The sequence below is a fragment of the Vicugna pacos genome, chromosome 5 (assembly GCF_048564905.1).
Source record: "Vicugna pacos chromosome 5, VicPac4, whole genome shotgun sequence".
In the NCBI taxonomy this organism is placed as follows: Eukaryota; Metazoa; Chordata; class Mammalia; order Artiodactyla; family Camelidae; genus Vicugna; species Vicugna pacos.
In genome coordinates, this window is record NC_132991.1 from 43,933,063 (window position 1) to 43,960,141 (window position 27,079).

Below are 27,079 nucleotides of genomic sequence, written 5' to 3' on the forward strand. Positions count from 1 at the left end.
GCAGCTGTCTCCACCGCCACGTGGAGCGGAACCCGGCTTGCAGCGCTCTCCGGGACCACTAGGTGGCGCCGGGAACCTGGAAAAGCCGCGCCCCGTCGGAGGCCGCGGGGTCTCCAGGCCGGCCTCGCAGGGCCCCTGGGTGGGGCTGGGGCATCGCAGGAGCGGCCCCAAGGGTGGGGGCGCTTTTTGTTCTTCAGAAAAGGGCTCGGGGACTTAGCCTCCAGCTTCCCTTCCACCGCAGGCAAGTTTAGCTGGATGGAGATGCAGAAACGCATTCAGCAACAGCAGTCCTGTTCCAACACAATTTTAAAGTAACTGTATCAACCTGAGTATTGTTAAGATAGAAATGAAAATCCCTTCAGGTGTCTGTGAAACCCTCAGATACTTCAAGAAGCATCAGAAGTCTGAACACCTGGTGTGGGTGGTGCGGGGATGTTGCTCCCCATTCCGCGCCCCCACGCTCCCTCCCCCTGGATCCCCAACCTTAGGCTTCCCCCTGAGGTTAGAGCCTGGCTGTGGTGGGCGCACCTCGCACCGCCCAACAGCCCTCCGTGGGCAGACCAGACTCGGGCCTCTCTCGTCCTCCCCACTACTCCACAAGACAAACATTCCTGCTTCACAGGCAGGCCCAGGCGCGCCTACGTGGGGCAGCTGGGCTTGGGCCCAGGTGATCCTAATCCAAAGGCCTTCCCCACCCCCAACCCCGCACCGCTCATAAGTAGCCTCCACGGCGGTGCGCACGCGCGTCGGGGCCCGGAAGCGGGAGAAGAAGAGCAGGAGCGGGAAGACTTGCACGGGGAGGTGACGTCAGGGCTTTAAAGGATGGATAGAGGCTCTCAGACGAAGTGGAACCAACTTGCAGAGGCAACAGCACCCGCAGTGAGTGAAGGTACGTTGTACACAGAGTGTTCTGGAACTGCACTCGGCTCTAGGTGCCTGGAGCGGGAAGAGCGGCGCCTGCAGTGGTAGCAGTTGCCGCGGGGTCGGGGTCAGGGCCTTGGCTGCCGTGTTAAGGAGCTCAGGCTGCACCTTAGTGGGGAGTTGATAAAAGCTTTGTTGTTTTTAGCAGGAGAGTAGAGTTTGCTTTTTGCAAAGATCGGTGGTTTAAAAATCTTCCTCGTTAGCAAGCAGATAGCCTTTTGAAAATGGAATATGTGGAACATAGACTTGAAAACCAGATCAAGGTGGAGCTGCTGGCAGCTCCGCTCTGAGCAGGAGGGAAAGGCATGGGCAGCATCCCTGAGGAAGGTGGGCACAGTCACCCCAGAGCTGTACGACGTGAGAGGAAATTTTAGGATCTCATCTTACCCCCAAAGAGACCTCTAGAGAAGTGCTGCAATGCCCTGATGTCCCGGCTCTCCAGCCTCTGGATCCACCTCTTCCCACCCCCCAAGTTCCCTGCTCTCGGTGTAGCTGGGAGCACCCTCCCTTTCTCCTGTTCTTTTAGAGGTCTGGGAGAGCCGGGATCCCAGAGGGGTGAGACCTCATCCTCTCCTGCTGCTCCTCTCCAGCCAAGGCAACCCTTTACATCTGGGCGCAGAAGAGCGATCCATGGACCAGTGCTTCTCAACCCCAGGTGCCAAAAAAAAAAAAAAAAAAAGCCAGTGCTTATGATCAGGGAGAGCAACTTGAGGGGCCTTGGAGATCTCCCTGAAGTTCTCATGTTACAGATGAAGAGAGTGCAATCCAGGGAGGTCAAATGACTCTCCCTCACGCTCACAGCTGTAGGGGTGGTAGAGCTGGGCCTAGGACCCAGGTGGAAATAGCAACCATTCATTTGTTTTTTCAGCCTGGCCGCAGCATGTGCCCCGTGGGGATGGGGAGGGTGGAGCTGCTCACAGCCTCGTGGGAGACACACGGAGTTCTGAGGCCACCGGAGGGCTGGGTGGAGGAGGTAAGTGCAAGGTCCTGTGCGTGCTCATCGGGGGTGCTTTTAAGGCAAACAGTAAGACAGTGCAGTCATCAGGAGTCAGTTGTGACGAGAATCTAAATTGAAGCAGCCTAGTCAAACGGTGGCCAGAAGTGCAGGCTCCTGGAGGAGCTCCTATAGCTGGAGGGGAGCCTGGCGCTTGGGCTGCAGCCCTCTCTGGGCACTGGCGTCTTTCTGCCCCTGCAGACGGGCAGACAAGTGGATGTGGAGTGGGTGACGCGGGTGAAAAGGTGCGGCAATGTGACATTTGAGGAGGCGAGGCTGCTCCTGGGGTTATACCCCTCTGTTTTTGCTCCTTGGTGGCAGGGGCAGTGCTGATTGTAACCATCTCTTCAGCACCTGGCACATCCCTGGCTCACACCAGGCACCTGATGGCTGCTGAATGCACGAGCATCAGGCTTGGTCCTTGAGACAGGAGGGAAGGGGACAGCGCACCACCAGTGAAGGGATGACACAGCAGCTGAGGACAGGATAAGCTGGTTAGAACCAAGATGGTGGAAGATTAGACTTCCAGTGGAGCTTGAGCCTCATGGCACACCCACAGGCGCCATGACAGTTCCTAGACTGACCTTGAAAGGCCAAAACATAGGAGTGAGGAGCTAATTCCTGGGAATCCCCACCCCTCCCCCAGTATAGTTGGAATAATCCTCCTGCTCATTAGCATGTGATATTACCGAGCCCATAAAAACCAACAACCCCCCCCATCTTGGTTGCTCTCTCTCGCCTTCTGAGACAGCTCTCACTGTCTATGGAGTGTGTATCTACTTTTACTTTAAACTAAACATCTCCACCCCTCTTGGTCTCTTTCCCTCTTGCCTTTTGAGATGGCCCACATTCTGCCTATGGAGTGTTAGCTCCTAAGCCGCTCTCCTTTCTGAGTGAGAGGACCCCACTCTGCCTGCGGAGTATCTCCCTGAATAAACTCACTTTACGATGCCTTGCTCCTGAATTTTCCTGTGTGAGGCAAAAACCTACTCTCCAGCATCATCCTCATCTAGCTTGGGGTCTAGCAGCGGGACCCAGATGAGAGTGAGTCCATGTGGTGATGGTTAGAGTAGGAAGGGCAGCAGAGGACACCCACCCCACCTTGTCCCTCCCTCGGCCGGGGACCCTTAATAGGGATGTGAGGGGTAGGGGCATGGCTTCCTTGAAGGAAGTACAAGAAATGGGGATGGTGCATGGAAGGCGGGCTGGGGAGACCATAATCCTCCCTCCCCCAGGGGGTGAGAGCTGTTAGGACGAGTGCGGTCTGGCGGAGGTGTGCTGTGCGTGTGACCTGGGTGACATGAGGGCGAGGGCTGCTCACACCTGCTCTGCCTCTCACACCAGGGCCAGGCTCTGTATTCTCTCCCCATCTAATTGAGGGGTGAGGGGCAGGGAGTTCAAAACAGCAGGTGTTTTTGTTTTATTTTGTGTTAGGATTAGGGGGCTTAGCTCTTTTCTCAAAGGTAAACAGGAAGTTATAGGAAGGAATTGAATCTAAAGAGAGTCTCACTTTCAAAAGGTGCTATTCAGGGATTTATTTTTTAACTTATAACAGATTGGCAGAATTCATAAAGGTTCTCAACACTGAAAAAAATACTGAAATATCTGAACATGTGAGAAATTAGCAGCTCTTTGGAAACTTCAGAGAACAGAGTGGTGTCTGGGCAAAACTGCATTGGATGAAACATTAGCAAAAGTATCAATAACATAACTATGGAAGGACTTAAGTTTATACAGGTAACAAAAGCAGCTCAAGTTATGTGAGAACCTTGTTGGAGAATTACCAGGGAAAGATTTTTGGTTTAAATGATTTCCAATTTTTCAGGGCAAACATTTATCCAAAAGTTTCTCTTTTGAAAAGTCAAGGAGAACAGACTGTATTAAAGTATATCTTTGAGCTTCTTCAGATTAGAATTCCCTAAATATCTGGAGTATTGCCGGCCATTATTGCCAGTATTCTCAGTTGCAGCCTAGAGTATACTTTTGCACTTCTGATAATTTTGTGGGTATGACTGTCATATTATTTCATCTCCAAAATGAGGAGTTTTCACAGTGAAATGGTCTTAGTTATTTTATGCTAGAGTAGCATGGATCTTTGACTTTTTCAGTAGCACTTATTACATTATTGTCTTACCACAAAGTAATTTCACTTTTTTGTGTGTGATTCTCTAAATGTCTGTTTCCTCTATTGGACTCTGGGCTCCACAAGGACACTTTTCTGCATCCTGTATCGTCAGAGCTCAGCAAAGTGTCTGAAACAGAATATGTGCCCTGTGAATTCTTTTTGGATGAATTGGAGGGAACTTTGAGGAGTTTTCAGGCTAAGTAAGAGCCCATTTTACAGCATCCCTGAGTGCACTATTTTCTAAATACTTTAGAAGTATGTGTAAAGGGTGAGATTCTCATTTAGCAGCCTAAGTAGCTTTTAAGTGATACCTTTTCTGATACTTTAAAAAATGGTCAATTTTATGATGATATATACAATAAACAAAGAGAACAAAGGAAAAAAGAACTTTTTGATTCCTCATGAGTTTAGGTGTGGGCAGTTTGCATATCGAGGAAACAAAAATCATTCTGAGCAGTTTTTGAGCATTTTTTAAAATGTAATTTATACTTAAGTTTTCATGAAGGTCATTGAATATGGAAAATACTAGAAATTGTTCTGAGCAATTCCTTAATTTCATCATAAAATTCTGTTTCTCTTATCGTAGTTTCTTGTAAGTTTTTTTTTCTTAATGGGTACTCTTTATTATTAAAAACTGGAAATATCTTTATCTTTGTTTCTAATTATAAAACAATGAGTTTTGATTTTAGAATCTAAAACTGAAAACAGAAAATTAACATTTCCCCCAACTCATCAGTATTAGTTATTCCTTCACATTTAAAAATATCTAAACATATATGTGTACTTTAAAAAATAAAAATACAGAATCTTACTCTTTGGCAACTTGGTTTTTTTCATAAGACTATATCATAACTTTCTATAGCAGTATATATGGCTCTACCCCGATTTTAAAAATTTACATATATGTACTGTTCATTGTTTCTAAGAACAGTTTAGAGCTTTAGCTTTTTAAAACATTTTTATTGAAGTACAGTCAGTTATAATGTGTCAATTTCTGGTGTACAGCACAATGTCCCAGTCATGCATATACATACATATATTCATTTTCATTAAAGCTTATTATAAGATATTGAACATAGTTCCCTGTGCTATACAGAACAAACTTTTTTAAAGTCTATTTTTATATATAGTGGCTAACATTTGTAAATCTCAAACTCCCAAATTTATTCCTTTCCCAGTAACCATAAGATTGTTTACTATGTCTGTGAGTCTGTTTTGTAGATGAGTTCATTAGTGTCCTCTTTTTTCTTTTAGATTCCACATATGAGTGATATCATACAGTATTTTTCTTTCTCTTTCTGGCTTACTTCACTTAGAATGATGATCTCTAGGTCCATCCATGTTGCTGCAAATGGCGTTATTTTACTCTTTTTAATGGCTGAATAGTATTCTAGTGTATAAATATACTATGTCTTCTTTATCCAATCATCTGTCGATGGACATTTAGGTTCTTCCTATGTCTTGACTGTTGTAAATAGTGCTGCTGTGAACATTGGGGTGCATGTATCTTTTCAAATTAGAGTTCCCTCTGGCTATATACCCAGAAGTGGGATTGCTGGATCATATAGGTCTATTTTTAGTTTTTTGAGGACTCACCATACTGTTTTCCACAATGGCTGCACCAAACTATATTCCCACCAGCAGTGTAGGGGGAGTCCCTCTTCTCCACACCCTCTCCAGCATTTATCGCTTGTGGACTTTTGAATGATGGCCGTTCTGACTTCTGTGAGGTGATACCTCATTGTAGTTTTGATTTGCATTTCTCTGATAATTAGTGATATTGAGCACTTTTTCATGTGCCTATTGGCCATTTGTATGTCTTCACTGGAGAATTGCTTGTTTAGGTCTTCTGCCCATTTTTGGATTGGGCTGATTTTATTTTGTTACTAAGTTGCACGAGCTGTTTATATATTCTGGAGATTAAGCCTTTGTAGGTCGCATCGTTTGCAAATATTTTCTTCCATTCTGTACGTTGTTGTTTTGTTTTGCTTATGGTTTCCTTTGCTATGCAAAAGCTTACAAGTTTAATTAGGTCTCATTTGTTTATTTTTGCTCTTATTTCTATTACCTGAGTAGACTGCCTTAGAAGAACATTGCTAAGATTTATGTCAGAATATTTTGCCTATGTTTTCTTCTAGGAGATTTATCGTGTTTTGTCTTTAAGTCTTTAAGCCATTTTGAGTTCATTTTTGTGCATGGAGTGAATGTTCTAACTTCACTGATTTACATGCCATTGTTCAGTTTTCCCAGCATCACTTGCTGAAGAGACTGTCTTTTCTCCATTGTATATTCTTGCCTCCTTTGAGGATTAATTGACCAAAGGTCTGTGGATTTACTTCTGGGCTCTCTATTCTGTTTTATCGATCCATATGTCTGTTTTTATGTCAATTCCACACTGTTTTGATTACTGTAGCCCTGTAGTATTGTCTACAGTCTGGGAAGGTTATTCCTCCAGCTTTGTTCTTTTTCTTCAATATTGCTTTCGCAATTCTGGGTCTTTTGTGATTCCATACAAATTTTAGGATTGTTCTAGTTCTGTTAAAAAAAAAGTATCCTGGGAAACACATAGGGATTGCATTGCCTTGGGCAGTATGGCCATTTTAACGATATTGATTCTTCTAATCCAAGAGCATAGGATATCTTTTCATTTCTTTGTCCTCTTTAATTTCCTTAATGTTTTGTAGTTCTCCATGTATAAGTCTTTCACCTCCTTGGTCAGATTTATTCCTAGAGCTTTAGGTTTTTAAACTTACATAGTTCTCAAAGGAATAAAGCCAACCACAAAATAAGAATCAACAGAATATAGTAATCTAATCATAAAGGACAGATGTGCATGCACATATTCAAGAAATCATTTAAGTTAAAATAATAAGTAGTTCATTTGTGTCCTTTTTTTTTAGATTTCACATATAAATGATATATGGCATTTTTCTTTCTCATTCTGGCTTACTTTACTTAGAATGACGATCTCTAGGTCCATCCATGTTGCTGCAAATGAAATTATTTTATTCTTTTTTATAGCTGAGTAGTATTCCTGTGTGTGTGTGTGTGTGTGTGTGTGTGTGTGTGTGTGTGTGTGTATGAAGATGTATGAGCTGTTTGTATATTTTGGAAACTAGTCCCTTGTCAGTTGTATCATTTGCAAATATTTTCTTCTACGCTGTAGGTTGTCGTTTCATTTTGTTGATGGTATCCTTAGCTGTGCAAAAGCTTTTAAGTTTAATTAGACCCCATTTGTTTATTTTCGCTTTTATTTCCATTACTCCAGGAGCTGGTTCAAAAAATATATTGCTGTGACTTATGTCCAAGCCCATATATGCCCACTTTCTGGGGAGTTTTTATCATAAATGGATGTTGAATTTTATCAAAAGTTTTTCCTGCATTTATTGAGATGATCGTATGGTTTTTATTCTTCAGTTTGTTAATGTGGTGTATCACATTGATTGATTTGCAGATACTGAAAAATACCTGCATCCCTGGGATAAATCCCACTTGATAATGGTGTATGATCCTTTTAATGCATTGTTGGAGTTGATTTGCTAGTGTTTTGTTGAGGATTTTTACATCTATAATCAGATGTGATATTGGCCTGTAATTTTCTTTTTTGTAATATCTTTGTCTAGTTTTGGTATCAGGGTGATGTTGGCCTCATAGCCTGAGTTTGGAAGCATTCCTCAGAAGGATAGGTGTTAACTCTTTTCTGAATGTTTGGTAGAATTCACCTGTGACAACATCTGGTCCTGGACTTTTGCTGGGAATTTTTAAATTACTGATTTGATTCAGTACTGGTCATTGGTCTATTCATATTGCTATTTCTTTTTGGTTCAGTCTTGGCAAGTCGTACCTTTCTAAGAAGTTTTCCATTTCTTCTAGGTTGTCCTTTTTATTGGCATGTAGTTGCTCATAGTAGCCTCTTATGATCCCTTGTATTTCTGTGGTGTTGGTTTTAACTTCTCCTTTTTCATTTCTGATTCTTTTTTTTTTCTTATGAGTCTGACTGAAGGTTTATCAATTTTATCTTTTCAAAGAACCAACTTTCAGTTTCTTTGATCTTTTCTATTTTTATTAAGTCTCTATTTCATTTATTTGTGGTCTAATCTTTATGATTTCTTTTTTTCTGCTAACTTTGGGTTTTCTTCTTTCTCTAGCTGCTTTAGGTGTAAGATTAGGTTGTTTACTTGAGATTTTTCTTGTTTCCTGACGTAGGCTTGTATCACTGTAAACTTGCCTCTGAGAACTGCTTTTGCTGTGTCCCAGCGGTTTTGGATTGTTGTGTCTTTTGTTTTCATTTGTCTCCCAGTATTTTTTTTATTTCCTCAATTTTTTCAGTGATCCATTGGTTGTTTAGTAGCATATTGTTTCGCCTCCAAGTGTTTGCAGTTTTTGCGGCTTTTTCCTTGTAGTTGATTTCAAACCCTATAGCGTTGTGGTCAGAAGAGATGCTTGGTATTATTTCAGTTTTCTTAAACTTACTGAGGCTAGCTTTGTGAGCCAGCATGTGGTCGATTCTGGAGAATGTTCCATGTGTGCTTAAGAATGGTATTCTGTTGCTTTTGGATGGAATCCTCTATAGATATCAATTAAGTCTATAAGGTCTAATGTGTCATTTAGGGCCTGTATTTCCTTATTGATTTTCTGCCTGGATGATCTGTCCATTGGTGCAAGTGGGTTGTTAAGGCCCCTCACTATTACTGTTATTGTCATTTTCTCCTTTTATGTCTTAACAATTGCCTTATGCATTGAGGTGCTCCTATGTGGGTTGTATGTATATTTACAGTTGTTATGTCCTCTTCTTAGATTGATCCCTTGAGCATTATGTAGTGTCCTTCTTTGTCTCTTGTAACTGTCTTGATTTTAAAATCTATTTTGTCTGATATAAGTATTGCTACTCCAGCTTTCTTTTGGTTTCTGTTTGCATGGGATATCTTTTTCCATCCCCTTACTTTCAGCCTGCTTGTGTCTCTAGCTCTGAAGTGGGTCTCTTGTAGACAGCATACATATGGATCTTATTTCTGTATTCATTCCAGTCTTTTGATTGGAGCATTTAATCCATTGACATTTAAGGTAATTATTGAAAAGTATGTTCTTATTGCCATTTTGTTCATTGTTTTGGGTTTGTTTTTGTAGGCCTTTTTTTTTCTTCTTTTTGTTCTCTTTGCTTGTGGTTTGATGACTAGAGACGTTCCTATAACGTTTGTTGTAAAGCTGGTTTGATGGTTGCTGAATTGTCTTAGCTTTTGTTTATCTGTGAAGCTTTTGATTTCCCCTCAAATCTGAACAAGAGCCTTGCTGTATAGAGTATTCTTGGTTGTAAGATTTTTCCTTTCACCACTTTAAGGATATTGTGCCACTCCACTTCTGGCCTGTAGAGTTTCTGCTGAAAAATCAGCTGATAACCATATGGGAGTTCCCTTGTATGTTACTTGTTGCTTTTCTCTTGCTGATTTTAGTATTTTCTCCTTATCCTTAATTGTTGTCAATTTGATTACTATGTACCTTGGTGTGTTCCTCTTTGGGTTGATCCTGTGTGGAGCTCTCTGTGCTTCCTGGATTTGGGTGACTGTTTACTTTCTCAAGTTAGGGAAATTTTGGGTTATTATTTCTTCAAAACTTTTCAGGTCCTTTCTCTCTTCCCTTTCTGGGATCCCTATAATGCGAATATTAGTGCCCTTCATATTGTCCCAGAGTTCTCTTAAACTGTCCTCTTTTCTTTTCATTCTTTTCTTTTGTTCTGAAGTAGTGATTTCTACTAATCTGCCTTCTAGGTCACTGATCCATTCTTCTGCCTCATTTAGTCTATTCTTAGTTCCTTCTAGTCTGTTACTCATTTCAGTAATTTTATTCTTCAGCTGTGGTTATTCTTTATATTTTCCAACTCTTTGCTAAAAACTTCACTCTGTGCATCTATACTCCTCTCGAGTTCTCTGAATATCTGCCATCATTATTCTAAATGCCTTCTCAGATAAATTACCTATGTCCTTATCACTTATTTCTTCTGGGATTTTATCTTGTGCCTTGGCCTGGGAGATATGCCTCTGCCACCTCATACTGTCGACCTTTCTATTTGTATTTTTCGGTAAGTTAGTTACATTTCTCGACCTTGGAGAAGTTGCCCTCTGAGGAAGACGTCCTATGCTTCCCAGCAGTACCTTCCTCTTTTGTCACCTAAGGACCAGGCTCCAGCCAGTCCCAGTGTAGAGTCTTGCCTGTGTTTGTGGGTTCCTTCCACAGACTTTGGGATTGTTGTTTTCTTATTTCTGGTATCTGCCTCCTGGTGGATTAGGCTGGGCTAGAGGCTTATGCAGGTTTCCTGGCAGGAGGAGCTGGTGCCTGCCCACTACTGGGTGAAACTTGGTCCTGGCCCTCTGGTGGGTGGGGCCATGTCTAGAGGCTCAGGAAGTCTGCTGATGGGTGGGGCTGAGTTCCCACGCAGTATGTTGTTTGGCCTGAGGCTTCCCAGCACCTAAGCCTACAGGCTGCTGGGTGGGGCTAGGTCTTGGTGCTAATGACCCAGTCAAGACGTCAGCCTACAGTAAAGCTTGTGTAGACGAACACTCCTGGAATGCCCGCCACCAGCTTCTATGTCCCCTGGGTGAGCTGCAGTCATCCCCTGCCTCCCCAGGAGACTTTCCAAACCAGCAGGCACATCTCGCCCAGCTTCCTATGAAATCACTGCCTCTGCCCTCGGATGTGGCGCATGTGAGATTCTGTGTACACTTCCCAAGAGAATGAAGCCTCTGTTTCCCCCAGTCTCATGGGACTCCTGGAGTTAAGCCTCACTGGCCTTCAAAACCAGATGTCCTGGGGTCTTCTCCCAGTGCCAGAATCTGGGCTGGGGAGCCTGACATGGGGCTCAGAACTCACTCCCGTGGGAGGGCCTCTGTAACTTAATTATTCTTCAGCTTGTGGGTCACCCACCCAGGGGGTATGGGGCCCCCACCCAGGGGTGTCGGGCCCAATTATATTGCGAGCATGACCTTCCTACTGTCCCACTGTGATTCCTTCTTTATGTTTCCAGTTGAAGATCTTTTTGCTAGGTTCCAGTCTTTTTTTTTTTTTTTTGATTGTTGTTTTAGCAATCAGTTGTGATTTTGTTGTAGTTGTGAGGAGAGGCTAGCTCATGGTCCTGTTACTCTGCCATCTTGACTGGACTCCTAAATGAGAATTTTTCCTATTTTGAAAATCCTTCTTTGATTTACTTGAACCTATTCATAACTTAAATCCTTTAGATTTGTTGACTTGTCTGATTTTCCAAGCAAAGTTTTTCCTTGAAGAAAATAATAAAATGATCACCACAATGTCTAGTTAACATCTGACACCACATCTAGTTAGCAATTTTTTTCTTGTAATGAGAACTTTTAAGATCTACTCTCTTAGCAACTTTCAAATATAGAATAGTATTATTAACTATAGTCATCATGCTGTATATTACATCCCCTTGACTTACAACCAGAATTGTACCTTTTGACCCCATTCATCCATTTCATTCACCCCTCACCCACCTACCTTTGGCAACCACCAATCCTTTGTATCTATGAATTTGTTTGTTTGTTTTTTAATTTGTTTAGAGTCTTCACCTACATGAAGTCATACAGTGTTTGTCTTTCTCTGATATATTTCACTTTTCCTAATTTCCTCAAGGTCTATCCATGTTAATACAAAATGGCAAGATTTTCTTTTTTGTTTGCATAATACTCCATTGTATGTACATTTATATTTATCACATTTCCTTTATTCATTCATCCCATCAGTGGACACTTAGGTTGCTTCTATGTCTTGAGTATTGTAAATAATACTGCAATAAACATGGGGGTGCAAATACCTTTTTAGGTTAGTGTTTTTATCTTCAGGTAAATATTCAGAAGTGGAATTGCTAGCTCATATAGTGGAATGATTTTTAACTATTTGAGGAACCTGCATCTATACTGTTTTCATGGCTGCACTAATTTACATTTCCAGCAACAGTGTGTGAAGGTTTCCTTTTCTTGATATTGCTCCAGTACTTTTTACTGTCTTTTTCATAAAAGCCACTCTACAGATATGAGGTAATTTTGCAGTTTTGATTTGCAGTTCCATGATGATTAGTGATATTGAGCACCTTTTTATGTACCTCCCTTGGAAATCTTCCTTGGAAAGAAGTCTGTTCAGATTCTCTGCCCATTTTTTTTTTAACTGGATTTTTTTTTGCTGTTGAGTTGTATGAATTCTTTATATATTGTGGATATTAACCTCTTACCAGGTATGACAGTCACAAATATTTTCTCCCATTTCTCCCAGTCTGCGTTTTCATTTTGTTCATAGTTTCCTTTGCTGTGCAGAAGCTTTTTCATTTGATGTAGTCCCACATATTTACTTCTGCATTTGTTACCTTTGCTTTTGGTATCAAATCCAAAAAAATCCTTACCAAGGAGATTACTGCCTATGTTTTCTTCTAGGAGTTTGATGGTTTCAGATCTGATGTTCAAGACTTTCATCCATTTTGAGTTAAGTTTTGTGTGTGATGTCAGATAGTGATCCAGTTTCATTCTTGTGCATGTGGCTATCTAGTTTTCCCAACACCATTTGTTGAAGTGGCTGTCCTTTCCCATTGTATATTCTTGGCTTTTTTGTCATAAATTAATTGACCATACGTGTATGGGTTTACTTCTGGGCTCTCTACACTGTTTTAATTGATCTGTGTGTTTGTTTTAATGCCAATACTGTCCTGATTACTATAGTTTTGAAATACAGTTTGAAGTCACAAAGCATGAGGCCTTCAGCTTTGTTCTTCTTTTTCAAGATAGCTTTGACTATTTGGCTCATCTGTGATTTCATATGAATTTTAGGATTGTCTGCTCTATTTCTGTGAAAAATGCCCTTGGAACTTTGATTGGGATTGCACTGAATCTGTATTTTGCTTTGAGTAGTATGGACATTTTAACAATATTCTTCCAATCCATGAACATGGAATATGTTTCCACATATTTGTGCCTTCTTCAATTTCTTTCATCAGTCTTATAGTTTTCAGTCTACAGGTTTTCTTTTTTATCTCATTCTTTACATTTATTCCTAGGCCTCTTATTCTTTTTGATGTGACTGCAAATGGGATTGTTTTCTTAATTTCTCGAATAATTTTGTTGTTACTGAATAGAAACACAATATATTTTTTGTGTATTGTTTTGATGTCCTGCAAGTTTACTGAATTTGTGCTTAGTTCTGACTTGTTTTGTGGAGTCTTCAGGGTTTTCTATATGTCATCTGCAAATAGTAGCAGCTTTTACTTCTTTCTTTCTGATTTAGATGCTTTTTATTTCTTTTTCTTGCCTAAATGCTCCAGCTATGCCCTCCAGTATTGTGTTGAATATAAGTTCTGAGAGTGGGCATCCTTGTCTTCTTCCTGATCTTTGAGGAAAAGCTTTCAGGTTTTCACTGTTGAGTATGATGTGAGCTGTGGGCTTGTCATATATGGCCTTTATTATGTTGAGATTTGTTCCATCATTTCGTTGTGTTTTTTTTTTTTAATCATAACTGGAAGTTGAATTTTGTCAGATGCTTTTTCTCTATTGAGATGAGCATAGGGTTTTATTCTTCACTTTGTAATGTAGTGTATTAGATTGATTTGTGGATGGTTGATTCCTTGCATCCCTGGAATAAATCCCACTTAGTCAGTCATGGGGTATGATTTTTTTAAAAAAGCATTATTAAATTAGGCTTGTTACTATTTTGTTGAGGATTTCACATCTGTGTACGTCAGGAATATCTGCTTGTAATTATTTTTCTGTATCGTCCTTGTCTGATTTTCGTACCAGAGTAATGTTAGCTTTGTAAAATGAATTTGGAAGTTTCTTCTCTTTTTGTATGTTTTGGAAGAGTTTGAGAAGGATTGATGAGTATTCTCTAAATGTTTGGTAGAATTCACCAGTGAAGCCATCTGTTCTGGCACTTTTCTGGGAGGCTTTTGGTTACGAATTCAGTATCCTTAACTAGTAGTATTTGGTCTGTTCAGATTTTGTTTCTTCATGATTCAGTCTTGATAGGTTGTATGTTTCTAGGAGTTTATCCTTTTCTCTAGGTTGTCTAATTTATTGGCATGTAATTATTTATAGCTGTTGCTTATGATCCTTTGTACTTCTGTGATATCAGTTGTAACATCTCTTTTATTTCTTTTAATTTTTTTCCTTCCAGTTTTATTGAGATACAGTTGACATACAGCACTATATAATTTTGTGTGTGGTGGGGGAGGTAAACTAGATTTTATTTCTTTATTTATATGGAGGTGCTGGGGGTTGAACCCAGGACCTTGTACATGCTAGGCACGCACTCTACCACTGAGCTATACCCTCCCCTCTCCTCTTTTATTTCTGATTTTATTAATTTGAGTCCTTTTTTTTCTTGGTGAGTCTAGATACAGGTTTGTCAATTTTTTTTATCTTTTCAAAGAGCCAGCTCTTAGTTTCATGTTTTTATTTTTTAAGTGTGTATTTATTTCTGCTCTGATACTGTGATTTCCTTTCTTCTACTGATTTTGGGCTTTTTGTTTTTTTTCTAGGTTTTTTTCCTTGAGGTGTAAAGTTAGGTTGTGATTTTTCTTGTTTCGTACTGTAGGCATTTATCACTATAGAAGTCCCTTTTAGAATGGCTTTTTTAAAATTGAGGTATAGTCGGTTTACAATGTTGTGTCCATTTCTAGTGTACAGCACAATTTTTCAGTCATACGTGAATATACATATATTCATTTTCATATTCTTTTTCACCATGAGCTACTACAAGATCTTGAATATATTTCCCTATGCTATACAGTATAATCTTGTTTATCTAGTTTATGTATACCAATCAGTATCTACAAATCTCTAACTCCCAGTCTATCCCTTCCCACCCCTCTACCCTCTGGCAACCACAGTTTGTATTCTATGTGAATCTGTTTCTATTTCATATTTAAGTTCATTTGTCTTCTTTTTTTTTTAATTTCACATATGAATGATATCATATGGTATTTTTCTGTCTCTTTCTGGCTTACTTCACTTAGAATGACATTCTCCAGGAGCATCTATGTTGCTGCAGATGGCAGTATGTTGTCATTTTTATGGCTGAGTAGTATTCCGTTGTATAAATATACCAAACTTCTTTATCTAGTCATCTGTTGATGGACATTTAGGTTGTTTCCATGTCTTGGCCATTGTAAATAGTGCTGCTATGAACATTCGGATGCAAGTGTCTTTTTGAATTAGGGTTCCTTCTGGATATATGCCCAGGAGTGGGATTCCTGGGTCATATGGTAAGTCTATTTTTAGTCTTTTGAGGAATCTCCATACTGTTTTCCACAATGGCTGCACCAAACTGCATTCCCACCACCAGTGTAGGTGGGTTCCCTTTTCTCCACACCCTCTCCAGCATTTATCGCTTGTGGACTTTTAAATGATGGCAATTCTGACTGGTGTGAGGTGATACCTCATTGTAGTTTTGATTTGCATTTCCCTGATAATTACTGATATTGAGCATTTTTTCATGTGCCTATTCATTTGTATGTCTGCATTAGCAAATTGCTTGTTTAGGTCTTCTGCCCATTTTTGGATTGAGTTGTTTGTTTTTTTCTTAAGTTGTATGAGCTGTTTAAAATTCTGGAGATCAAGCCCTTGTCAGTTTCATCTTTTGCAAGTATTTTCTCCCATAGAATGGCTTTTGATATATCCCATAAGTTTTGCTATGTTATCTTTCCATTTTCATTTGTCTCAAGGTATTTTTAAAATTTCTTCTGAGTTATTCTTTGACCCATTGGTTGTTCAGTAGTATGTTGTTTAATCTCCATATATTTGTGAATTTTCCAGTTTTCTTGTAATTGATTTCTAGTTTCAAGCCAGTGGTTGAAAAAGATGCTTGATATGATCTCAGTATTGTATTTACTTAAGACTTATTTTATGGCCTAAAATATGATCTCTCGTGGAGAATTTTGCATGTGCACTTGAGAAAAATGTGTATTTTGTCTTTGGATGGCATGTTCTGTTAAACAGTTGACCCTTAAACAGCATGGGGTTTGAGCTGCATAGGGCCACTTACACATTTTTTTCAATGGATATACAAAAATATATGTGTAGAATAAATATCATGTGCAAGACTTGTATTGAAGTGGATAGCCTATCCTGATGTAGACATAAGGTGACTGATATTTAATATAAAACTGATCTTTTTTTACTGTTTTATGACTTTGCTTTCGAAGAATTACATTGCCATACAGTATCTCTCTCGTAAATGGAGAAACTACATATCAAACTATCATCACAGTTAACTGTTTTTTTAAGTAATAATATTACCAATACTATATTATGAATATGACTATAATCCTGTATGCCATTAAAATGTTTATAATGAGTCAGTCAATAGTGTATAGGTTAGGCTACTGTGAAGCATTCCTAGAGATTTCATGAAACTACCATAAAGCAGTCATATTACTGCTTCTTTGTTATCAGTGCATGAATTGTTACACTTGTAAATAAATGAATTTATTTTTCACATCATTTTTCACTTTTGTGAATGCCTAGTAATAATACTATAATATCTACGGTGTTTTGTTTAAGACAATATTGATGTAGGTACTGACAGATGATTCGTCTTGTAAACAATGTGAACTTACATTTAGAGTACTAATTTATTGATACTGTATCTTTTTTTCTTATCATTTTCTTTCCTCTTGCTTACTGTAATATAATCCATATAAAATGTATTAGTTGATTGTTTATGTTATCCTAAGGCTCTGGTCAACCTTTGGCTATTAGTAGTTTTGGGCGAGTCAGGGTATATGTGTCATGGGAGATCGCCACCCAAAACCCTGTGTTGTCCAAGGATCAACTATTTGTTAACTATTTAAGTCCACCTAGACAAATGTGTCATTTAAGGCTGGTGTTCCCTTATTTTCTGTCTGATTTATCTGATGAAAGTGGGTATTAAAGTCCCCTGCTGTGCTGTATTACTGTTTCTCCCTTTAGGCCTGTTAATATTTGCTTTATATATTTAGGTACGTCTATGTTGGGTATAGAAATACTTACAAATATTGTCTACTCTTGTATTGACCCCTTTGTCATTTTGTAATGCCTTTGTCTCTTACTACAGTCTGCCTTACAGTTTCTGCCTGATACAAGTCTAGCTTCCGTTTGCATGAGTATCTGTTTCCATCCTTTCACTTTCAGTCTGTGTGTCCCTACACCTGAAGTCTCTTGTAAGTGGCATATGGATGGATCTTACCATTTTACCTGTCAGTCACTCTATATCTTTTGATTGGAGAATCGAGTCCACTTTTAAAGTAATTATTGATAGGTATGTACTTATTGCCATTTTGTTTTCTGGCTGCTGCATTGGTCCTATGTTCCTTTCTTCTTGCTCGCGTCCTTTGTGAACTTTCTGTAGTACACTTAGATTCCTTCAGCTTTTTCTTTTTTCATTTTTTATTGATTTATAATCACTTTATTTTATTTATGATGAAGTCATTCATGATTTTATTTTATTTAAACATTTTTTATTGATTTGTAATCATTTTACATTGTGTCAAATTCCAGTGTAGAGCACAATTTTTCAGTTATACATGAACACATATATATATATTCATTGTCACATTTTTTTCTCTGTGAGCCACCATAAGATCTTGTATATATTTCCCTGTGCTATACAGTATAATCTTGTTTATCTATTCTACAATTTTGAAATCCCAGTCTATCCCTTCCCGCCCTCCGCCCCCTTGGCAACCACAAGTTTGTATTCTATGTCTATGAGTCTATTTCTGTTTTGTATTTATGCTTTGTTTGTGTGTTTTTTTTTTTTAGATTCCACATATGAGCAATCTCATAAGGCATTTTTCTTTCTGTTTCTGGCTTACTTCACTTAGAATGACGTTCTCCAGGAGCTTCCATGTTGCTGCCAATGGCATTATGTTGTCGGTTTTTATGGCTGAGTAGTATTCCATTGTATAAATATACCACTTCTTTATCCAGTCATCTGTTGATGGACATTTAGGCTGTTTCCATGTCTTGGCCATTGTGAATAGTGCTATAAACATTGGGGTGCAGGTGTCATTTTGAAGTAGGGTTCCTTCTGGATATATGCCCAGGAGTGGGATTCCTGGGTCATATGGTAAGTCTATTTTTAGTCTTTTGAGGAATCTCCATACTGTTTTCCACAATGGCTGCACCAAACTGCATTCCCACCAGCAGTGAAGGAGGGTTCCCTTTTCTCCACAGCAAAACCAGCTTTTTGATTGATTGATTTTTTTCTATGTTTTTTTAAATCTCTATTTTATTTATTTCCTCCCTCATCTTCATAATTTCCTTCCTTCTGCTGCCTTTTGAGGTTTTTTGTTCTTCTTTTTCTAGTTCTTTCAGCTGGTGGGTTAAATTGTTTGAGATTGTTCTTCTTTTTTTAGTAAGGCCTGTATCGCTATAAACTTCCCTCTTAGCACTGCCTTTGCTGTGTCCCGTAAGTTTTGTGTGGTTGTGCTTTCATTTTCATTTGTCTCAAGGTATTTTTTAATTTCAGCTTTGAGTTCCTCATTGACCCATTGGTTTTTTAAGAGTGTATTGTTTAATCTCCATGCTTTCCTTTTTTTCTCCTTTCTCTGTTGATTTCTAGTTTCATGGCATTGTGGTCAGTAAAGATGCTTGAGATAATTTCTCTTAAAATTATTCTTCTTAAAATTGTTGGTTTCTTTTGTGCCCAAGTACATGGTCAATCCTAGAAAATGTTCCATGTGCACTTGAAAAGAATGTATATCCTATTTTTGGGGGGGTGTAATGCTCTGAAAATATCCACCAAATCTAATTTTTCTATTTTATTATTTAATTTCTCTGTTGCCTTATTTTCTGTCTGGAAGATCTGTCTAGTGATGTTAATGCGGTGTTAAAATCTCCAACTGATTGTATTCCCATCAATATCCTTTACCTCTGTTAGTAATTGTTTTATGTATTTAAGTTCTCCTATATTGGGTGCATATATATTAACAAGTGTAATATCCTCATCTTGTATTACTCCTTTAATCATTATAAAATGTCCTTCTTTACTTAGATTCCTTCATCTTTTGTGTATCTACTGTAGGTTTTTGTTTTGTGGTTACCATTAAGCAAGGTCAAATTCTTGTAAAGCTTTTTACTAATAACTGTACATATATATTCTGTATCTCTGGGAAGGAGGCTCACAGGAATGAAATTCTAAAATATCCCTACTGATATTTAAATTGTCAAAAAGAAACCTTTTTTTTTTACATCAGTCCAGCGACCACCATGATGTTATTTAATCATGTGGCTTGAACATAAACAATCTTGGGATTCCAAATAGCATTTCTGAAGTAGGGGGAAAAAGTGCTCTGGACAGAGACCAATTAGGTCTCTAACCCACAATAGTCATGTGCCTTGGATGTGCAAGTCACTGGATGTACAAACTCCCAGAATAGCTGCATGTACTATTATATGAGTAGAGATCATTTACAGAGCCTGTCTTGTCATTGATGATAGGCAGGACTCATACTAAGCAGTTATGCCCAGATAAGTGAGTTAAAATACAGAAACATCTCCACACTGATTGACAAATGGCTGCTGCTTGGAGTCTTCTGAGCTCCTCACCCCAGTGGCTCTGACCCCTTCCTCAGGGACTCCACAATGACTCAGTGACAAGGGCCTCTTGACCCTCTCTTCTGCACTATGGCCCGCATTTGTTCTGACTGGTCAGAGCCCATATCAGCTGGACAAACTTCTGAATTCACTTCTAGTGCTAGGTGCCTGCAAGTCAGATGCTATTACAGATGTAGAAGGAAAGCCTAGAAAAGTTAGTGACTTCTCTAAGGTCATCAATTATTAAGTAACAAGGCTGGGAATGCAAAGTCAAGTCAGACTTCAAAACCCATGCTTTTCCCACTTTTTATGGTTTTGAATACCTCCTCAGAAGGTAGTTACTTCAGAGTCATTTTTTGGATCTGGTAATTTTAGTATCTGAGTTTGAATCTGTCACATTCTAGAAATAAATCCTCAGTATCTCTCTGATCATATCAAAAGTATTTAAACCAGACATACCATATACTCCACTAAGAACAGTGGGATGTTGGCCACGCACATCTACTGTCTAGCTTAGGTATTTGGTGATGGGAAAAGTTCCCATCACCTAAGTTCCTTCAGGTGAAAATGGATCACATATTTAAAGAAAATTTTAATTACAGTTTTTTAAAAATTAAAGTTAAGAGTCATTTGAAGTCAGGATTACTCATTTGTGATTTTGGCACTGGAGCAACATACATGGGTAATTCCATTAGACTTAAAGACTTTTGAGAGTTTTTGACTTAATAAACTTCACAGATTTCTTCTTGGAGACCAACTGGTACCACTGCAGGGAGAGGACACAGAAAGTGGGCTGAGGATGAGAAAGGTGAACCCCTCAATCCCTGTAAGTTAAGCAGAACCTGATCTGATCTGTGACTTAAAAATGCAACAAAAAACAAATGTGGGAACAGGAAAAGGTTTGTGACCCATACTCAGCCTTGCCTAGAATGAGTCTGGGACAGAAGCCCCCTCTCAAATGACTCATAGCCATCAAGGCACAGCTCAGATGGCATTCTGATCTAACAGTTGAAGAATTCTTTAGATTTCCTCTTTTATGGTGACAGGTAGGTTTGTATCTATTCATTTTTGTGTCACTTTGAAGAATCATGATGACTTAATACATTAAACAAATTTCATAATGAAGAGGCAAGATGTCAGCACAGTATGAAACTTATTGTGGTTCAGTTGTGATGTCATTTACTAGTTACATGGCCTTACCAAGTTATTTTTCTCCAAATTTGTTTCCCCTGCTGTAAAATGGGAATACTGCCTATTCTACCTCAAATTGTTGTTACTATCAAGGAAAACTCTCGGGAAGTATGAAAGAATTTCCTCTAATGAACTAGCATAAATGGTTCGGGTGTGGTCCTTCTGGTGACTATAGTTTAGACAATTACTTTTGTCACTACATTGCACTCTTTCATTTTCAAGTAATCTTATCATTGTTTGAAACTTGAGTCAAATGTTGTAAAACTATTTCTTAACAGAAAAGAATTTATCACAGAAAGGAAAAGCATACTGCATCTTATATATAGGCTAAACACAACAGAATAATTATTGAGTTTAACATAGAATGATGGTAATAAGCAGCTTTATATAGACGTACTACAATGTGCTGGGCATGGTTCTAAGTGCCTTATGTATGTGAGCTCATTTATTCCTTGCAGCCAGTCTGTATGGTAGGTACTATTACCTTCATTTTCAGACAAGGGAGCTGAAACACAGGTAGTAGATGGTAGTCAACATTTGAACCCAAAGAATATGGTTCTAAAGTATGAACTCTTAACCAGTATTACTGATATTGCCTCCCTTAAAATTAGTATGTATGTAGGCAATGTTGTACATCCCTAGTGTTTTAAATGAGTGAGAATTTCCAGGTGAAAACCATGCATTTTGATCCTACTTTAAAACTAACTCTTCTAAGTTCTGTGGTTCTATGCAACCTTTCTGAAGTTGGTTTATACACATTTACTCAAATCTTTCCCATTCAGAAATTCAAGAATTCTCAGGGAAGAAAACCCTCAAAAAAAAAAAAAAAAAAAAAAAGGAGGAGGGAAATGAAAGCAGGGGAAAGTAAATGGAGATGTGTGTGTTCTAATTCAAATTGACAGATGTTAATTAAATTCTAAAACTGTTGTAGAATTCCTGAGATCCAGGAACTGGAATTCTAATTTCACTTAAAAACTAGCTGCTAAAGCACTTTTAAAATTAGATTAAGCCATCAGAACACTAAAGTCTAGTATATTTGGAGGAAAATTATCAGATAACACATCTTAGAGTAGGATCTCACAATATGATTTTAAAGGTGTAAGAGTAGGGCTGTCTTTCACACACAAATCAAACAGCAATGTAAATTCTAAGAGTAAACTAATAAAAGGACTGCAGAGTGCGTTACCACTGCACAACATAGCTAGTAACATCTGATGGTAATCAGCATCATTGCATTTAATAAGTCACAATGAACAGCAAAACACACAATATACCCTTTAAATTTGTGTCACTGAAACTCTACCATTTTGGTTTCATGTAATGAGGTATTTGTAGAAGTATTTGTTCACATTATATGTACCATTCAAATTGAACTTTTTTTTTTTTTAAGGAGAAGGGGATGGTGGCCAGTAAGAAAAATAGACTTGAAACTTTATTTTTGAAAAACAACCAAATATCTACCCAACTCCAGACATATAAATTAGGGTGGTTTCTACACTTACTTCCTCTCATCATGCACACAGTAAAGCTAATTCATTTAAAGATTTTAAATTATATGCAAAAACTGTACATTTACCTTACATCAGTGCTTATTAAAGGGAAAAGACCTTGGCTACTATCTTACAGATATAAGAAATGCTGTAATTTTAAGGACAGAATTCAGGAGACGAAAAAAGTTTAAGCTTCAAAAGATATTACAGCCAAAGATTGCCAGAGTGACTGAAATAAATGTGATAAATACCAGTTTCTCAGGTGAAGGTACAGTATTCATTTTTGCTCAATCAACATGCGGGGCTATGAGCATACCACCTAAAACCTGTAGCGTTTGTTTGGACGAACTTTAGGAGGACTAGATGGTCTTGAAGTTTTGATTTATTGCCTATACATCTTGGATTCTAAATAGATTATTACCTAAACCCAGGCCAGGGCAGCAGTTGCTTTTTATGGCTTGTTTCCCTCCTCTGCATTGACAGTAGCAGTCACATTCATTCGTTTGAAAATAATCTGGTCACCACCAGATCTAGGTCTGTACCACTTCTTCAATCTCATGTTAGATGTACATGTCCACTTAAATACCTCACCAAATTTTAAAAACCTGGGTATTTTCTTTTAATTCAGGACTTCAAATAACAGTTGCTATACGAAAGTAGTATTTTATGATTCAGAAAGTGAAAACTCAAAAAATTTGTGGGCAGCACCTAAAGCACTCAGTCGATGCAAACATTCCATTACCATGTCAATTAAAAAAAATAGGATTTCTGTCTTCATCTACAGAGGAACAGGTAGAGCCCTTAAACCACTCCTGATGGGGCTAAGTGTTACTTACCCAGGATTAGCACTGATAACAGTTATTAGGTATACTTTAACAGCTTGAAATACTTCATACTTATCTTGAAGTATACTTAAAGAATTTATTCAGCTGATTCTTAAGGAGCTAGTCAACGTCCTAAATCTTGAAAGCTCCCTTCAAATGTTAACTTCATAGTCTTTAAATTTTAACTGTCATTGTTTATTACTGTTTGGCTACATTCTCTACAATTTCAGCAGCATCTTAAAGAGACAATGTGTCTATGTACAATGAAGGACAAAATGACTTGCAACATCAGAAATAAGAGCCACAGTTTAACTGTACAATATTAAGGAGAATCTGTGGTAAGTTTAGCCTCCTTTTTCGGCAACATGGACAACTTACATTAAATATCAGCCTTATGAATGTGATGATAAAGAAATATTTCTTAGGAGTGAAACACAGCATCCTGAAAAAGAATGGTTCCTACCATACAAGGCAGTTAGAAAATGTTCACATTTTAACAAATCTGTACAAATCACAAGAAACTTGTTTGTGGGACCATCATCCCACCTTGCTAAGAACCTTCTAGAAATGTAGAATAACCATGAGTAATTTTTAAATCTAATCTATATGTGCTCACAGCCCTAGGACCCAAGACACTGATTTAGAGAACTCTTTATGTCCAACAGGGATCATTTTTACATGCCTTGATTGTTAATGAATGCCTGCTTTTATCATTCTATGATGTACAGTCAACTTGCACCTTTAAGGAGGTCATTCAATTTTTTTTAGCAAAGAAGCAACATCATTTAGCAGCAATTAAAGCGCCTTAAAGAAGACTTAAAAAAAATACAATATCCAATTAGAAAAGCCATATTTTTAAACATTTGTACAAGAATAAGCTGCTGAAACTTGGTAATTGAAATACAACATCTGTACAACAATTTACAACAGAGCTAGAAGGGAATTTATCATTATCCTGCATAGAACTGGTCTGCATTTGGTTACATACTGTCACTTGTAACAAGGCCTGGTAACAAAAGAAAAAGATCTGTTAACAATTCTAACACGTTGAAAACACTGGAGATTTTATAATTTAGTGAATTCAACTGATTTCAAAACAAGCAGCTCATTTTGTCAAAGGTGTAAAGTATCTAGGAATAATAACTCTTCCTTTAACATAACCAGTGAAAAAACAGACTTGATTTCGAGGTACAACTTAGTAAAAGCCAGAACAGGCAGATGACAAAGTCTAACTTTGTCCAAAGACTCTGACTCCCACATTCTGTTACTATAAACACGACTGTCACTGTCATTCAGTTCTTACTTTGGTTTCAGCAGGTAAACTGCTGAATGCTGAAGAATGTACCCAGGCACTATATAGCTCTTGTGTTAGAAATATGTCTCCTTTTTTTCCATGTGTTTTTAAATAATGAAAAACTACCCTTCGTATTAGAACTCTCTAGTAACAACCAAATGTATTATAAACGTTATTTACAGTGTTCCCCCAAACAAACAAAAAACCATTTCTCTTCTATTTTAACATGGTATTCCTGTTTCTGTGCAACAGGCAGTCACCCTTTACTGCTCAAGGTTACAGTCAGAAATGTAAATTTATTCACTGTCCATGATCCACTCTCATACAAATGACTCTAGGAAGAACTTCAGTTCACAAACAGTTCTCAACCAGATCCTGTGTAAAAAAGAAAACAAAAACACTCAAATGCTCTCAAACTCGTGTGCATCTGGAAGCTATTCAAAGATACCATGCCGATTTTGTAGCAAAGTCAGTAAGTCATTATGCTTGAAGAAGGAGGTGTAGGGGATGCTGTCAGCCCGGCCATGTGTAAGTTTCCTGAAGAATTTGATCTTCTCATGTGTGGGAGAAGGTAGGGGTCATTTGCCAGTTGGTGCACATCAAATCTGTCTTCTTTTCGATATGCCAAGCAGCGTCTTATAAAGGCCTTAAAAAAAAAAAGAGCAATTAAAATCTTTCCCTTTTCCAAATATCAATCAACTGAATACTACAGATAATGGACAGATTTCATTCCATTGGGTATTTAAATATTTTTTAAAAATGTTTTTTGTAACAATAAAATTATTACTTCAAACTCATAGCCCCTCATTTACAGTCCAAATATTACTGCTTCCATGTAAACTTACTACAGAAAGCTGCCTTTTTTAAAAAAAAAAATTTTTGGTTGTGATTAAAATATACATAACATAAAAATGAGCAATTATACCCTTCTGAATGTAATGTCACTTAATTGTACATTCACACTGTTGGGCAACATCACCACTATCTCTAGGACTTTTTCCATCATCCCAAATGGTAATTCATTTTCCTCCTTCCCTCAGCCCTCAGTAACCACTTCCATGATCTGGCTATTTTAGGTACCTTATATGAGTCGAATTATACAATATTTATTTGTCCTTTTGTGTCTTTCACTTAGTGTAATGTTTAAGAGTCATCCACATTGTAGCCTGTGTCAGAACTTTATTCCTTTTTAAGGCTGAGTAATATTCCACTGCAAGTGATACATTTTGTTTATCATTTACCTGTTGACATTTTGGTTGTTTCTACCTTTCAGCTATTGTGAATATTGCTGCTATGAACATTGGTATCTAAATATCAGTTTGAGTCCTTCCACTTTTTCTTTTGGTATCGACCAAGAAGTGGAAATACTGGATCACATGGTAATTTCAAAAAAATTGATGTATTATTGACACAGTATATTAGTTTCAAGTGTTCACATTATGATTCCATATTTGTATTATGACATGATCCACCCCAGTTGTCTAACATCCGTCGCCATATGTAGTTACAAAATTTTTTTTCTCGTGATGGGAACTTTTAAGATCTTTTCTCTTAGCAACTTTCAAATACGCAATATAGTATTATTAACTATACTTCCTATGCTGCACATTGTATCCCCATGATTTATTTATAACTGGAATTTTGTACCTTTTGTCCCCCTTCACCCACCCCTCACCCACTTGCCTCTGGATATCACCAGCGTCTTCTCTGTATCCACGAGCTTCAGGTTTTTATTTGTTGTTTTTTAAAGATTCTACATATAATGGCAAGATTTCTTTTTTTTTAATGGTTGAACAGTATTCCATTTATACACACACACACACAAATTTTCTTTATCCATTCATCCATAGATAGACACTTAAGTTATGGGTATTGTAAATAATGCTGCAATGAGTATGGGGTGCAGATAGCTCTTTAAGATAGTGATTTCATTTCCTTTGGATATATACTCAAAATGTGAATTGCTGGATCACAGGGTAGTTCTATTTTTAATTTTTTAAGGAACTTCCGTACAGTTTTCCACAGCGGCTGCACCAGTTTACAATCCTAGCAGCAGTGCATGAGGGTTTCCTTTTCTCCATAACCTCATCAACACTATTTTTATCTTTTTGGTAACAGTCGTTCTCAGAGGTGTCAGGTGATCTCTGTGGTTTGACCTGCATTTCCCTGATAGTAGTGGTTCTGAGTACCTTTTCATGCTACCTGTTGGCCACCTGTGTTACCTTCTTGAAAAAAGTCTACTCAGATCCTCTGCCTGTTCTTAATCGGACTGTCTGATTTCTTTACGTATTTTGGACATTAACCCCTTATCACATATGACATTTGCAAATATTCTCTCCCATTTGGTAGGCTGCCCTTTCATTTTGTGCATGGTTTCCTTTGCTGTGCAGAAGCTGCTTCATTTGATGTAGTCCCACTTGGTTTCACTAAGACTGATGTCAGGGAGCTTACTACTATGTTTTCTTCTAGGAGTTTTATGGTTTCAGGTCTTATGTTCAAGACTTTCATCCATTTTCCTTCTTGTACATATGGCTAAGTTTCCCCAAAACCATTTGTTGACAAGACTGTCCTTTCTCATTGTATATTCTTGGCTTCTCTGCCATAAATTTTTCCTGGGCTTTTCTGTTCCACTGACCTATGTGTTTGTTTTTCTGCCAATACCATACTGATTTGA

At 38.2% G+C, this 27,079-nt stretch overlaps 1 protein-coding gene across 5 annotated transcripts in view; it reads right to left on the reverse strand.

Moving 5' to 3' along the window:
- Positions 1 to 22,202: 22,202 nt before the first annotated feature.
- The window catches only part of TLK1 (tousled like kinase 1), a 125,973-nt gene continuing 121,096 nt past the window's right edge, over positions 22,203 to 27,079 (reverse strand). For all 5 annotated transcript variants that reach the window (XM_072961141.1, XM_072961143.1, XM_072961142.1 and 2 more), the window contains one exon: positions 22,203 to 25,051. In XM_072961141.1, the coding sequence (XP_072817242.1) occupies positions 24,875 to 25,051 (177 nt within the window). In that variant the 3' untranslated portion in view covers positions 22,203 to 24,874. The remainder of the gene's footprint in view (positions 25,052 to 27,079) is intronic.